This window comes from Carcharodon carcharias, chromosome 14 (assembly GCF_017639515.1).
Source record: "Carcharodon carcharias isolate sCarCar2 chromosome 14, sCarCar2.pri, whole genome shotgun sequence".
Taxonomy (NCBI): Eukaryota; Metazoa; Chordata; class Chondrichthyes; order Lamniformes; family Lamnidae; genus Carcharodon; species Carcharodon carcharias.
This window is the reverse complement of record NC_054480.1, coordinates 63,630,583-63,644,027: the sequence shown is the minus strand read 5'-3', so window position 1 is coordinate 63,644,027 and position 13,445 is coordinate 63,630,583. Positions and strand designations below refer to the sequence as shown.

Here is a 13,445-nt window from a genome sequence, read left to right as displayed (position 1 = left end):
CCAAAACTGCTAACAGTATTCCAGCTGTGGTCTCACCAATGCCCTATTTAGTTGCAGCAAAACTTCCCTACTTTTATACTCTATTATCCTTGCAATAAAGGCCAGTATTCCATTTGTCATCTTAATAATTTGCTGTACCTGCATGCTGACCTTTTGATTCATGTACAAGGACACTCAGATCCCTCTGTACCAATGCATTCTGCAATCTTCCTCCATTTAAATACTCTTTTTATTCTTCCTGCCAAAGTGAGCAACCTCACATTTTCCCATATTATACATCCACCTGTCAAATTTTTGCTCATTTAACCTATCTGCATCCCTTTGCAAATTCTTTGTATCCTCCTTGCACATAGGTTTTCCTACCTATTCTTATATTTGGCTACTGGCCATTTGACAACAGTCACTGTCACCCATATTAATTTTATGCAAGTTTTTACTTCTTCCCTCCATTGGCAGTGGACATTTCAGCACTACAAATTCCCATATTATAATCCTAAAATAGTGTTAATATTTATAGCTTTTTAGAGCTAAATATTAGAAATGTAAACAAAACGATGTCTCAATGGAAGTTGCAAGATGCTCTCTCTGCAGTTATTGGTTTCCATTCATGTTTTGTGGATATTTCAAAATCAGAAATAGTATTCTGGAGATACTTGTAATGCACAAATATTTTAACTTGATTTATCTACTTTTTGGAATAGTGTTAAAACACTAAATTAAAATTCCTGGAAATTGAATTTGCTTATCTGATAACTTTATTTGAATTTGCCTGCAGATCTCTGAAATTTGCAAAATTATTTCCTTGATGAATGAATGCTGAACTTGCTGACCAATCTTGTTTTAAATTTTATTTCTGAAATAAACTCTGCCCATGCCAAATGAAATGAATGTCCTTAGTAAATCTGAAGGCTGGTAGATTTTTTTCTTAAAGATCTCAAGATAAATTCATATCGGAAACATCCAGGGAAAGAGGCTGAAGCTTGCTCTGATTTTTCTTGATGCACAATAAAGGAAGCAAGAAAATACACATTGTAACATTTGACTTTTAAATTACTTTGAAACTTTCAGTAAGATCCATAACTAAGTATTCCAAATATAATCTTTCAAAAGCTCTAACACGTATAAAGGTTGCCTTTGTTAATACTATTGCCTTATTAACAAGTGAAATTTTCCTGCCTGGGAATTATTTATAAATTTCAATTATTAAACAACACAATTTCATTTCCTTGTCTCATTCTGATCAAAATGTGGTTATTTTTCAAGTTACTTTTTCAAAAAAGCCCAAAGAAAAGACATGAATATTACTAAATGATTGGGTAGAATAGACTGGTGTATGGTATTAAATTTGCATGGAAGATAAAAGCGCTACTTTATATCAATTTGAAGTGGCTGCTGCTCCTATTTGTTACCTAACCATCTGCTGAGCCTACATTGTCACTTTCTCAGTTAAAAGGCTTATAATTTAAGCGACCTTCAAAGGTAATGTTGGGAATGGGGGGAGTCTTTTTCTGGGGCCCAGGTCAAGTCTATTAAATGTCAGAATGCTATATCACAATAATCCAGATTACTCAAACCACTGGTTACATATCAGGAATGTTTCAAGATTGGTTCACCAGGTTTGACAATTAATCAACAATGATATTGTTTCAGTGGAGGATATGAGGACCCAGCTGTACTGTTAGGAACAGAAGAAATCAAAATATTCAATATAAATTGAGAAATGTTCTAAGTTTTAAGTAATTTCATATTAGCTAACACTTTCAGAACTTGTATGAAGATCGACGTGTTTTAAGTTCTTCACTAAATATATTTGTATTTCCCCCCTGCACTATATATATATGAAATGAATCCTCCTGTTTGATTCCAATAACCGTGAAACAATCTGCCTGATGTTAGGGGGTAAGTACCTGACCAAAAACATTCCATGGCCTGTAAAAATCTGAGAATTTTCTTTAGGCTTCTTTGGCTCAGGACCAGCATAAACTGCAACTTGTAAAATTCTTTCTAGAAGACGGTAGAATACATTTTAATTATTTAGACTTCTTTTATGCTAACACTGTTGATTAAACCTTTTTGTTTATTAATAAAACAATTATTTTAAACTAGAGATGTACTGTGTAGTAATACACTCTTATCTAGTTCTACTTAGCAAAATGTTGTATTTTTTTAGTAATATAATTTATTGCTGGTTTGTAATAACCGGCAGTTAAACAGAGTGCTCTTTGGATTGCAGAAAACATTTATTTAATTTTGATTGCTATTTTTTTTGTTTTGAAAAGTTAGTTTCAGATTCGCTTTGTGCTTTAAAATACGCGGAAAGTGAGACACTGATCATATCAAAAGGAAATGGCTTATTTGCATGTTGCTTTGTGAGTTTGCAAATGTTGCAGAGAATATTAGGACCTAGTGAAAGTCTTAACTGTGTTGCAAAGGTCATGACAACATCCCTGACATTAGCCCCAATCTTTACTGTTTCTTTGTTAAAGACATTTCTCATGGTCTCCTAATCCTTTTTTTATTCCTGGCTCAGTGTAGATAACTCACCATGGCATCTTCCAGTCCTCCAAATCCTGCACATTTACTCCAGCTTCAGAAGCATTTTTTCCCTCCCAGTCTGTGTATTAACATAAGTCAATCTTTTAGACTGGCTCCAATAATCCCTTGCAGTTGTGTTTTTATTTCTAAGTTATGGAATTTGTGTAATTATGGGCAACATTTTTAGTTTAACAGGAATTTGGGGAGGGTGCGAGAAAAGTAGAGACAACAGATTTTCATAAAATTAAAAAGGAGTCTGATTTATAAGAAGAACTGGAGGAAAGGATAATACACCAAAATAGACATTAAAAGATGTGGTAGGTACATACTTTATTAACTTGGTTATTACACTTCACTATTATTTTACAATCACCTGATGTGTTGCATTAAATTCCTCAGTATCTTTTTTAGTTGCAGCACTCACTGAGCTATTTATTTTAATTTGATCATATTAAGCCTTCATATAACATTATGTAGTGCATCTTATAGAATATAGTGTAGATCGGGCAAGAGAGAACTGAGAAAAATAGTTATTGTAAAGGACTAATGGGACCACAGGATAAATGTGTCATGCTGCATTTTACTGTATTAGTTAAGGAAGAACTGTAGTTCAGCTTTTAGTGTGTGCTAAGTTGGTCTTTCCTGAGACAATGGTGACACAACACTACAGTTGACCTGAACTAGAGAGAGATCAAGCTGGTCAAGATTTCTGCTCCTGATCGCTGTTCAGTGACTCCAATGCACATGCCAGGTGAATATAGGATTGGGCTTGGCTACTTACCAAGCAGCCTCACTATCTAGCCTTGCCAGTGAAGAGTGGTTAATTGGATGAAGTACTGCAAGGCTGTTACTTCAAGCCTTGTGAAGCCCAGTGAAGTGGAAAAGCTTTTTTCAACTTCATTTTTTTATTAAATACTTCTGTTTTTTTTTAAATTAACTTTTAGTTTGAGGGTACTCTAAGTATGTACACCTCTGGTTTGGCCAGCTTTGGTTCAGCCTGAACTGGAGCATTGTGTCCTTGGGAAGGATGTGAAGGCTTTTGAGAAGGTGCAGAAATGATTTACAAAAATGGTTTCAGGGATGAAGGAGCTCAGTGAGATGGAGAGATTGGACAAGCTGGGGTTTTCTCCTTAGAGGAGAAGCTTCAGAGGAGATTTGATAGATGTGTTCAAATTCGTAAGGAGTCGAGACAAAATAGATAGAGAAATTGTTCCCATTGGCTATAGGGTCATGAACCAGAGGACACTGGTTAAGGTGATTGGCAAAAGAACCAACAGCTATATGAGATAAGTTTTTTTTTACACAATGATAGATTAGGATCTGGAATGCACTACCTGGGTGTGCATTAGAGGCAGATACAATCGGGCCTTCAAAAAGGAATTGGATACGCATCTGAAGAGAAAATTTGCAGGACTACTGGGAAAGGGTGGAGGAATGGGGCTAGCTGAGTTGCTACTGCAGAGAGCTGGTGGGGACGTGACTGGCTGAATGGCCTCTTTCATTGCTGTCACCATTCTATAATTCTATAAGATTTCTTTGAATCCGTCAAGGAAATTACATGATTTCCAAAATTATTAAAAACTCATTGCCTCATTTAAAAGTGAGCCTACATCCAAATCATATCTGCCGATATCACAGAGTAGGTCAGTATCAACATTAAAGGCAAGTGTTATCCAGTTGACTGCTCGTGTTTATTTAGCACTAGCTCAGACTACTTCTGATTAACATTAGCATCTTTATGCTATTAAAAGCAGATGTGGACAAATATGAATCCCGTTCCATTGAAGTTTAGGACTCTACTGTTGGAAGTGGGAGCTTTTAATTGTGTAACCACTGTTTGCTGGTAAGCATTAACCAGCTTATCACAGATTGCAAACAATGTGCGCTAAATCTATGAACTGCAATAAAAAGCAAAATATCAAATTTGGGAACTTTAAAATTAAAATAGAGTATGCTAAAATAAACAAGCATTGATCAGCTGTTGAAAGAGAAAAGTCCAAGTAATTTTTTTTTTGTGTAACCCTGCAACAGAACTCTAAACCATTTGCCTAACACGTTCCTGCAGCTGTTGGCTAAACCTGCTGTTCACAGCCAACTTTTTCTGTGTTTTTTTATTAAATTATTTTAATGAATTTTCATTATAGTGAAGTATTTATACTTTCACAAAAACAGATGTAATGACACCATTTAAATCATCATTTTAAGCTTTTATCGTTTTGATTCTGTTGCAAACAACAAAATAGATGATGAAGTCCTTTAACTGGTCTAGCAGTTTTCATAACATATTTTAAAAATGACCTTTTAATGCTCATCTCTTTAAATATAATAAAGAGATACTCAGGTGAAGCCATGCTCTCTGAAATCTTGCCTCTGATCCAGAAGAAAATCAGTCTGTCCCATTAGAGGCCATCAAATTCCAGACAAGTACCTGGGTCCATACTCAGTTCTAGACTTTGCATCTTTAGCCGAGGGCAGGGTTCCTCAAGAGCCTCGGACCACTGGTTTCATTCTCCATGGTGTTGGCCAGTTTCCCCCACGTATCTGAGATCTCTGCTGAGTTTTTCAGGCCTCTCTTCCAACTCCTGCATCAGCCTTTCAGTTTAATTTAATATTGCTCCTTTTTCCAGGCCTTGAGGCACAAAGTGGAAGAGAGGCTTGACTAAGTTAGTGGAGCTTGGAGCAAATGAGAAGACTAGAGAGGGAAGTGTTATCACTGGGAAGGGGGCAATAGAGCAAAAAACAAATGGAGCAAGAAAAGAGAAAATAAACATAACGCAAAAAAGAGGAGCATGAAAGAGGCAAAAGGTGAGGAGAAAAGTATGGAGGGGACAGCAAGAAAAAGGAGAAGGATAAAAGGAAGAAGCTTAGAGATGCAAGAGAAAGAAAGGGAAGGCATTCCTGCATGCAGTGTTTGGCATTAAATCTTGGAAATCATCAGTGACAGGTCTGAGACCACTTCTCAAAGCTCTGTAGCAACGTCAAACAGCTGGCAGGCTTGGAACACCCCAGGAACAACCTAGCTAGTTCGTGAGAGACACTCAGGCGAGGCTGTAGGTTGCCAAATCCGAAACTCTTTATTTAATTTGTACTCGGCACCATATACAGTGGATCTATTTGAGAATTGTTTAAAGTGAGATCTTGGCGAGACCTTGATGAAGGTGACAGTGCAGCTACAATAAAATATAAAAGAGGGAATGATAGGCTATTTGTTGAAAAAATAAAAACATTTCCCTTGCATACAGCGCAGCATTCAGCTTCATCCCTTTAGCTGTTGTTACATAGTTCTTACTGATATGGGAGAGGCAATTGGTTACTATAGCTTCCCCAAGGATAAGCTCACTCAATTAACCTGCTAATAAATAAATAAAAGAAGATCTACATTATTAGGAGAACCTCGTGTTGAGTGCAATTAAGCAAAAATTGTCTGTGTTGTGGTCTTTGCTGTATTTTGATACGTAGCTGTGGAACTGTGGAACGACCAAATCTCTGCTCTGTTACTTTTTACTGTACAGAAGTACGTATTCTTTGTTATCGTGGATTCTGAAACCTATGTTACAAGAATGGAAGTAATTTTGTTATTCAAGTACCAAGACTAAAGGCAGAATTTTTAGGTCGGTAGGCAGGCGTGATCAGCGGGTCCAGGATCGGTTGGGGAACGGACTGCTGACCACAAACGGCCCCCAAACATGATTTCACGCTGGCTGGCCAATTAACGGCCAGCCTGCATGAAGCGCACACTGAAGCTCAGCGCTGCCGGGTTGGGGGCGGGAGGAGGGTGGATGCTGACTTCTGTGTGGGCGAGCGTTGACAGCTCACTGAAAGCAGAGAGCTGCCTCAGGGAGTTCAAGACTTAAAAAGCATTAAATAAGATTTTAAAAATCAGGGAAAAAATGTCCAAGCATCACAGTCACCTGAACACATACATGAAGAAAATATTGTCCACCGATTTTTATTTTTATTTTATCTCATCATGGAAACCTCATCCTGTCATAAGGTTAGACGGGCAATGTAAAATGAAAGAAAATTGAGCTGTTAATGACTTTAATTGGCCTCTTAATTGTCGGCGGGCATGCTTCTGACTTTTGTGCACTTCCTGATGTCATCTCGCGCAATTTCATGCCAGATTAGCGCCTGCCCGATCAGCGTAAAATTCTGCCCTAAGGGTTGATACCCTGCAAGCAATCAATTTGGAAAGAATGTAACCAAGCCATACAAACCAGAAAGTGACCGGATGTGTGTCTGTCATTACCATCAACCTTGCTACAACCAAGCACCCTGTCGTCATTGAGTATCGAGGATCATCTATAAAGGATGGATGCTTGGGATGTCAGGGGAAGGTAATAACTGGTAGAAAAGCTCAGTGCCATCAGAAAGGGAGAGGGGAATAATTTTCCATAAAATATACTGTGGTTCTGCTTCAGACATATGTGTTAGCACAATTTTTTTTAAAGAAAATTCATATTTCATAGCCACACATCTTCCTGTTATGTGATTTCTGTTAATTATCACATATAAAATAAATGTAATTCAATCTGATACACAAGTGGAGACATATTATTTCTCCTAATTGTTCTGTTGACATCTGCTTGTCCATAACTTTAGAGAGTTGATCAGATTTTACGTAAATTCAGTTAAATGACTCATTTTCTCGCGACACTGCCTTCTTGATAAAGATGTTTGTGTAGATACATGTATCCGTTGGAGGGTACCTCGCTACTGAAAGTCCATTTGATTATAGTCAAAGGGACTTTGTTTAAAAAGGGCACTGGAAGATTCACCTGGTGGGGCAGGAGAAGAGATTTTATTAAAGCTGCAAGGGGCTTGGAACTTGAAAAACAAGTCTACATTACCGATGTGAACGCTGTCTAATATATAAACATAGCATAGGGTTTTTGGTTCTGTTAAGAAGTTATAGTGGGGAATACTCTTTCTGTAGTTTAGTGTATTGGTTGCCAGTTCAGTAACATTTAGTCAATGTTAATTTTAGTTTGTTGTAGAAAATCTTGTGTGCTCCTTTGTGTTGTTCACTGGGAAATTAATTTCTCTTTTAAAAAATTATTGATCTCCATGGGGATCATAGCAAGTGATGGGTGAAGTGGACCTGGTGAGAATTAGGACATGGCCAGCAGACTTTTGCGTGATCTCAGTTTTACAGAGGGTACAATTTGGGAAGCTAGCCAGTAGTGTGTTGGAATGGTCAAGTCTAAAATTAACAAAGACACAAATGAGAGTTTCAACAAAAGATGAGCTGAGATGAGGGTGAAGTGGAGATCACTGATTTCTGTGATGGCAGTTATTTGGTTGGAAGCTCATCTTAGGGTCAAATGTGACACCAAAGTTATGGACGATCTGGTTTAGTCTCATAATGTTGTCAGAGGGACGGAGTCAGTGGCTAGCGACTAGAGTTTGGAGAACGACCAAAGACAAATGTTTGTGTTTCAAATGTTATTTGGAGGGAATTTCTGCTCATCCAGTACCGGATGTCAGATATCCAGTGAGGTGGTGCTGGGTGTCATCACTGTACATGTGGGGCTGGATTTTACAGGGGAGATGTATTCCCCGCCCCCTCCTCGCACAAAAAGCCTGTGGTCAGCCTATCTACCCAAAACCCAGCTGCTCGCAGCAATATTATGCTGGGGGCAGCCTTACTTGAGTCAGAGGGGGACTTCCACCCCCAACTTGGACAAAATCCCACCCCCGACTGTTGCCAACCTGTCTGATTGACTGGCAGCTCTGTAGGCCCAGCAACACCGGAATAGAGTAGTGGCCATTATAGGGACTACTGGAAGTTCCCTTAAGTGGTCGTTAATTGAGGCCCTAAGGCAGCTGGGCTTCCTGACATCTTCCCTCCCACAGTAATATGGGAGACAGATTGAGGGTAGGTAGGCCACCTGTTATATTTTAAGAGCTCCCCCTTGTTCAGATACATCGGTGGGGGCTGGGGGTTCGTGCAATCCAACCCATGGAAACTGACACTGTGTTTTCAGATGATATCATCGATGACAGCATATAGATGAGAAATAGGAGTTAACCAGTGATAGATCATTAGGGGACACCAGAGGTAACCGTGTGAGCACAGAAAGAGAAACCATTGCAGGTGATTATTTGACTAAGATCAGATAGTTAAGAATGGAACCGGACAAGTGCAGACCCACCCAGCTGAACTATGGTGGAGTAGCATGGAGGCAGATGGTGTGGTCAACCAGGTCAAAGGCTACAGACATATCAAGAAGGTTGAAGAGAGAGAGTTTACCTTTGGCACAGTTGCATGGAATGTCATTTCTGACTTTGATAAGAGCTATTGTGGCAGCGGTGGAAACCCGATTGGAAGGATTAAGAGTTGGAGTTCCAAGAAGGATGGCACAGATTTGGATGGTGACACCACATTAGAGGACTCTGGAGAATAAAGGGGTGTAAGAGATGGAACAGTAGTTTGGAAGAATGTAGGGATGAAGGGTTGATCAGTTTTTTGATCAGGGTATGCTGATGGCAGATTTGGAGGAGAGAGAGAATTATTCCTGAGGAGAGAAAACTGTTAATATTATCAGCTAACATTGGAGTCAGGAAGGGAAGTTGGGTGTTCAGCATTTTAGTGGAGATGGAGTCAACCGAACAGGAAGTGGTTCTTTTGCACAAGTTGAATTTGAGAGGTCAAAAGGGAAGATCGAGGAGAAACTAGAGAAAGATGCTAGGGCAGAGGATGAACCTTGGAGAGAATTTGTCCCCACGGGTTAAGGGAAGGGAAGGAAGCAGCAGAAGCAGCTGAAAGGATAGTCTTCGTCTTGTTATCAAAGCAGTCCGTGGGGAGAATTTTCTTCATGTTGCAGGCCTTGTGGGCGCGGGCGAGGACCCGATCACCGCCTGCAATCAGGTCCGCACTGCCATTTTACGCAGGTGGGCCAATTAAGGCCCGCCCAGCATAGTTCACGACTCCCGAGGATAGCGGGAGTGGGCAGGCTTCAAAGAGTGCATCAAAGGGTCAATGTGCATCACACAAGTCTGGAGGGTAGGCCATTAGGGCAGGCCAGGCTGAAGAGTAAGGCAGTGGGGCAGTGTGACCCTTGTTTCTCCGATGAGTGCCTAGCTGCCCTCCTGGAGGAGGTGGCAGCACGGCGGAAGGTCCTTCTTCGAGGGATGGGAGGCAGAGGCCTCCCCACCTGACCAAACGTAAGGGAGGAGGTGGCCGAGCATGTCAGCTCCCATGATATGGTGCGGCGCACATAGGTCCAATGCCGCAAAAGATTCAGCAACCCCCTGCACTTCGGAAGGGTGAGGACCATGTTGACCCTCCCCCCCGCCCCCGGCAACACTGAGTGCAGTAAAGGCATTGAATCCTTTACGGCATGTATCCCTCACTGGGTGTGCCAGCAGATATTACCCATGCCTAGTTCACCCTGAGAGGCTTGAGCTAGGATGTGTTTTGCATCCGCAGCATGTGTGACACTGACACCCAGAGTATCGAATGGGGTTGAAAGTCAAGAATCTGCACATAGGCATAGTGCTGGAACTGGGAAGCATGTCAAAGTTAGGGTGCTAACATGCTGGGAGGGGATCCATCTGCAGGTCTTTGCGCTCCACACACTTGTGCCTCCTTGTTTAGCAAAGTAACACCTTATGGTGCCACATGTGAAGGAAACAGCATTTGGGCAATGGTAGGGGTCAGCCCTGGCTGGTGAGTGTGCAGTAGCTGCAGGGTGACGAAGAGCTGGAGCCCTGCAATGTCCCACTCTGGCTAGGGCTGGTAGGGATGCGATGGGAATTCAGGTGCAGGCTGGACTAATCAATGCTCTTCTCTCCTTTTCAGGAGAAAACTGTGCACAATTCCTCAGAACGGATGCGGACTGGCGGAGGCCAGGCTCAGTTGGCAATCTTATCACCTTAAGAGCAGCAGGTCATGGATCTGGAGAGGTGCCATGCCCCCAGGTCCACTGGTGGCGGCGAGGCTGGGGTGCCACATGTTTGGCGAGCACTCAGGTCACCATGTGTGTCCCAGAATCCATGGCACTGTTGAATGCTCAGTAATTGAAGTTAGCAACATGGGCTGACTATTGAATATGGAAGGATAAGCACATAATGATCCAGGGGAGCAGCGTGCAAGTTGACATTGTCTGCACTGAAACTAATCAAATGTCCTTTTTCGTCCTTTCAGCATCACCGGAGCAGAGCTGGGAGGAGGAGGCAGAGGGCCCACCTCTCACCCCTGAGGCTCCAGAGGAAATCCACTTACTGTCACACCATCTCAGCCAGGCATGCACTAGCGCAGATACTAGCACCTTGGAGGGAATTAGATCTTCGGTTAGTGTCCTGGGGCACAGCGGTGAGGGTGCTTCACACTCGCTTGAGGTGCGGGCAGAGACAGAGAGTGCCCAGGGCGCTGGCAGTCGGAGGACTGTTGTAGACCAGGTACATGCTTGGTCAGTGGCTGATGATGTGCCTCTGGAGTCGTATGTGAGGCAATAAATGCTGTAAGTGCAACAGGGTATGCGGGACGATCTGGTGGAAATACATGTGGCTACGCATGGCATGGTGCCCGTGCTTGAGGAGTCCACGCAGAACATCACCGATGCAATGAGCCTCATGGCTGAGCACCATGCTTGCTCCATCGAGAGAGTGGCAACTCTCGTGGAGAGGCTTTTCCAGGAGACCAATCAGGGCTTCCTGAGGTTGCGCTCGGACCTGCAAGCCCTCACAGCAGCATTGATTTCAGCTGGTCCATGCCCGTGTGGGAGATGATTTGGGCACTAAGTATCCCAGCTCGGTGCCCATACATCTACGGTGAGCAGGGAGGTCCAAAGCGACCTCATGTTGGTGCAGCAGCTGCCTGTCGTCTCTGCGGGCTCCCTTCAGGGCGCTCCGGATGAGGGCATCAGCTCCTCCGCCCCTCTGCCAGTGACCGTGGCATCCGGTGAGGCAACGGCGACTGGAGAGAAGCCAGCTGTGGAACTGGCTGCTCCCTCCCAGACGGGGCCATCAAAGACTCCATGGGCCAGAGGACATCCGCCAAGCTCATCGAGGCCAACAGGACAGCACAGTGGGCAGGCTGTCTCAGATGCCAGTGCCAGCAAGGGGACAGCACCTTGGTGTAGCACCTGTAAGCGTTAATTTAAGGCACTTTAGGCGCAACACGGATTTATCACTTGTGTTTTTATGTTGGCCCATAGTAATTTATTGAAGATTTGGTCTGCTGTCCAACACCTTTTTTTTGGCTTATGAAGTTATGTTTTCTTTCCTCAATAAATTTTGACATGTTGCCATGCCTCAGGGTGATTCCTTACTTCTGCAAGTGGATGGGAATCCATGATGTTATGAGCGAGTTGTTTGACATTGAGCTTTATTGACAAGGGCCTTAATTAATTAATTATCCAGGCAGACTTAGCACTCGAGTATTGAGTATGGGAGCCTGCAGCCCTGGTGTGTGTTGAAGGTCCATCTGTGGTGGGCTAAATGAAGGTTCTTTGGATTAAAGCTTCCCAGGTGTCCCTGCTTCCCTGGAGTATGCCTGGGTCAGAGTCTGCCCCCTCAGCATTCTCCTATGCACGCTCATCCTCAGACTCACTGCTGGACTCATCGTGTGCATCCGGAGCAACTGCGTCTGCATCTTCCTCATCCACTGCATTGCCCCTTTCCAGCGCCAGATTGTGGAGAGTGTGCATGCAACTGCTATCAGTGACACATGATCTAGGGTGTATTGGAGTGTGCCCCCTTAGCAGTCCAGGCATCGGAAGCACACCTTGAGAAAACCGATGGTTCTCTCCACCGCAGCCCTTGTGGTGCCCTGGCTCCTATTGCATTGCTGCTCAGCCTCTACTCTTGGATCGCGGAGAGGAATAATGAGCCACCTTTTGAGGGGATAGCCCTTGTCACCCAGCAGCAATCCATCCAATGAGGCCGGAGCACTGAAGAGTCTCGGCACCTGGGAGTGTCTGAGTAAGTGCCATGGGAGCTGCCCTCTTCTAGCCCTTTCTCCTCAGAGGAGGTACCTCCAGTGGAGAGCAAAACTCTCATTCCCAGGCTAAGGGAAGGCTTCCTGAAAGCTGCAGGCCCCAAAAATGATCTTTACTGTAGAGTCCTAACCAAGGGTTTTACTCCTGTCCAAGCAGCTGGTATGAATTTTGAAGTATTCCTGCTAATACAGGCAATTATAAGTAACTTTCACACTTAAATACCTGAAAGAGCACATTCACCTCTCTTATCCCGCTCTTGGATGGGATTTATACAAATGTCTCCTACCCGTCTGCCCATTGCACCTGTGCGACGTCTTGAAGATCGCATGGGCTGCGAAAAATCGCAATCAATTGCTGCCTCAGGGGCCTTAACTGGCCCGTTAATTAATGGCGGGCACGCCTCCAAACTCATAGCGTGCCCTCCTTCGATGGAGCGCAGTGACGTTGGGACGCATGCCTGACGTCACCGCATGTCATTTTACGTGTCAGCGTGTGGGGCCCACCCTCACACACCAACGGGAAAATTCTGCCCTATGACTTCCTTGCACTTGTTGGCAGTGAGGGTGAAGGAGTCAGGAGAGGGATTGAAGATGGTTTACAGTAGAGAAAAGATAATGGTGAAAAATCTGTTGTCTCAATTCAGTTATGTTGATCAAGTAGGCAGGTTACAAAGGAGGGATTCTTGCCTAGCAAAAAAGCTTGATTATTGTATCCAAAATTTGTGTCAGTGAAAACGTAACACTTTTTCTTTTGTAGGCTTTACTTCGACTAAATTTGCAAACACTGGATTTGTTAACATTTTTAACATGCTATAAAGATAACAATTCCATTTTTTTTCTGATGCAGAAAGGCCAAAGTCACTCATCTGGGTATAAAGATCATCAACCTAAACCTGGACTATGACCTTTTTTAACTTGCTTCCCTACTTTTAAATAATTCACCTCATTTTTAATTTGACATTTTTTT

General features: G+C 42.8%; 1 protein-coding gene across 7 annotated transcripts in view; it reads left to right on the top strand.

The window, feature by feature from the left end:
* LOC121286943 (ankyrin repeat domain-containing protein SOWAHA-like) overlaps nt 1-13,445 on the top strand; it is a 141,864-nt gene that overhangs the window by 90,399 nt on the left and 38,020 nt on the right. The window contains exon 9 of one of the 7 annotated variants that reach the window (XM_041204261.1): nt 7,523-7,525. The exons of the other annotated variants lie outside the window; for them this stretch is intronic. Coding sequence (XP_041060195.1) covers nt 7,523-7,525 — 3 coding nt within the window. The remainder of the gene's footprint in view (nt 1-7,522; nt 7,526-13,445) is intronic. 7 annotated transcript variants of the gene reach the window in all.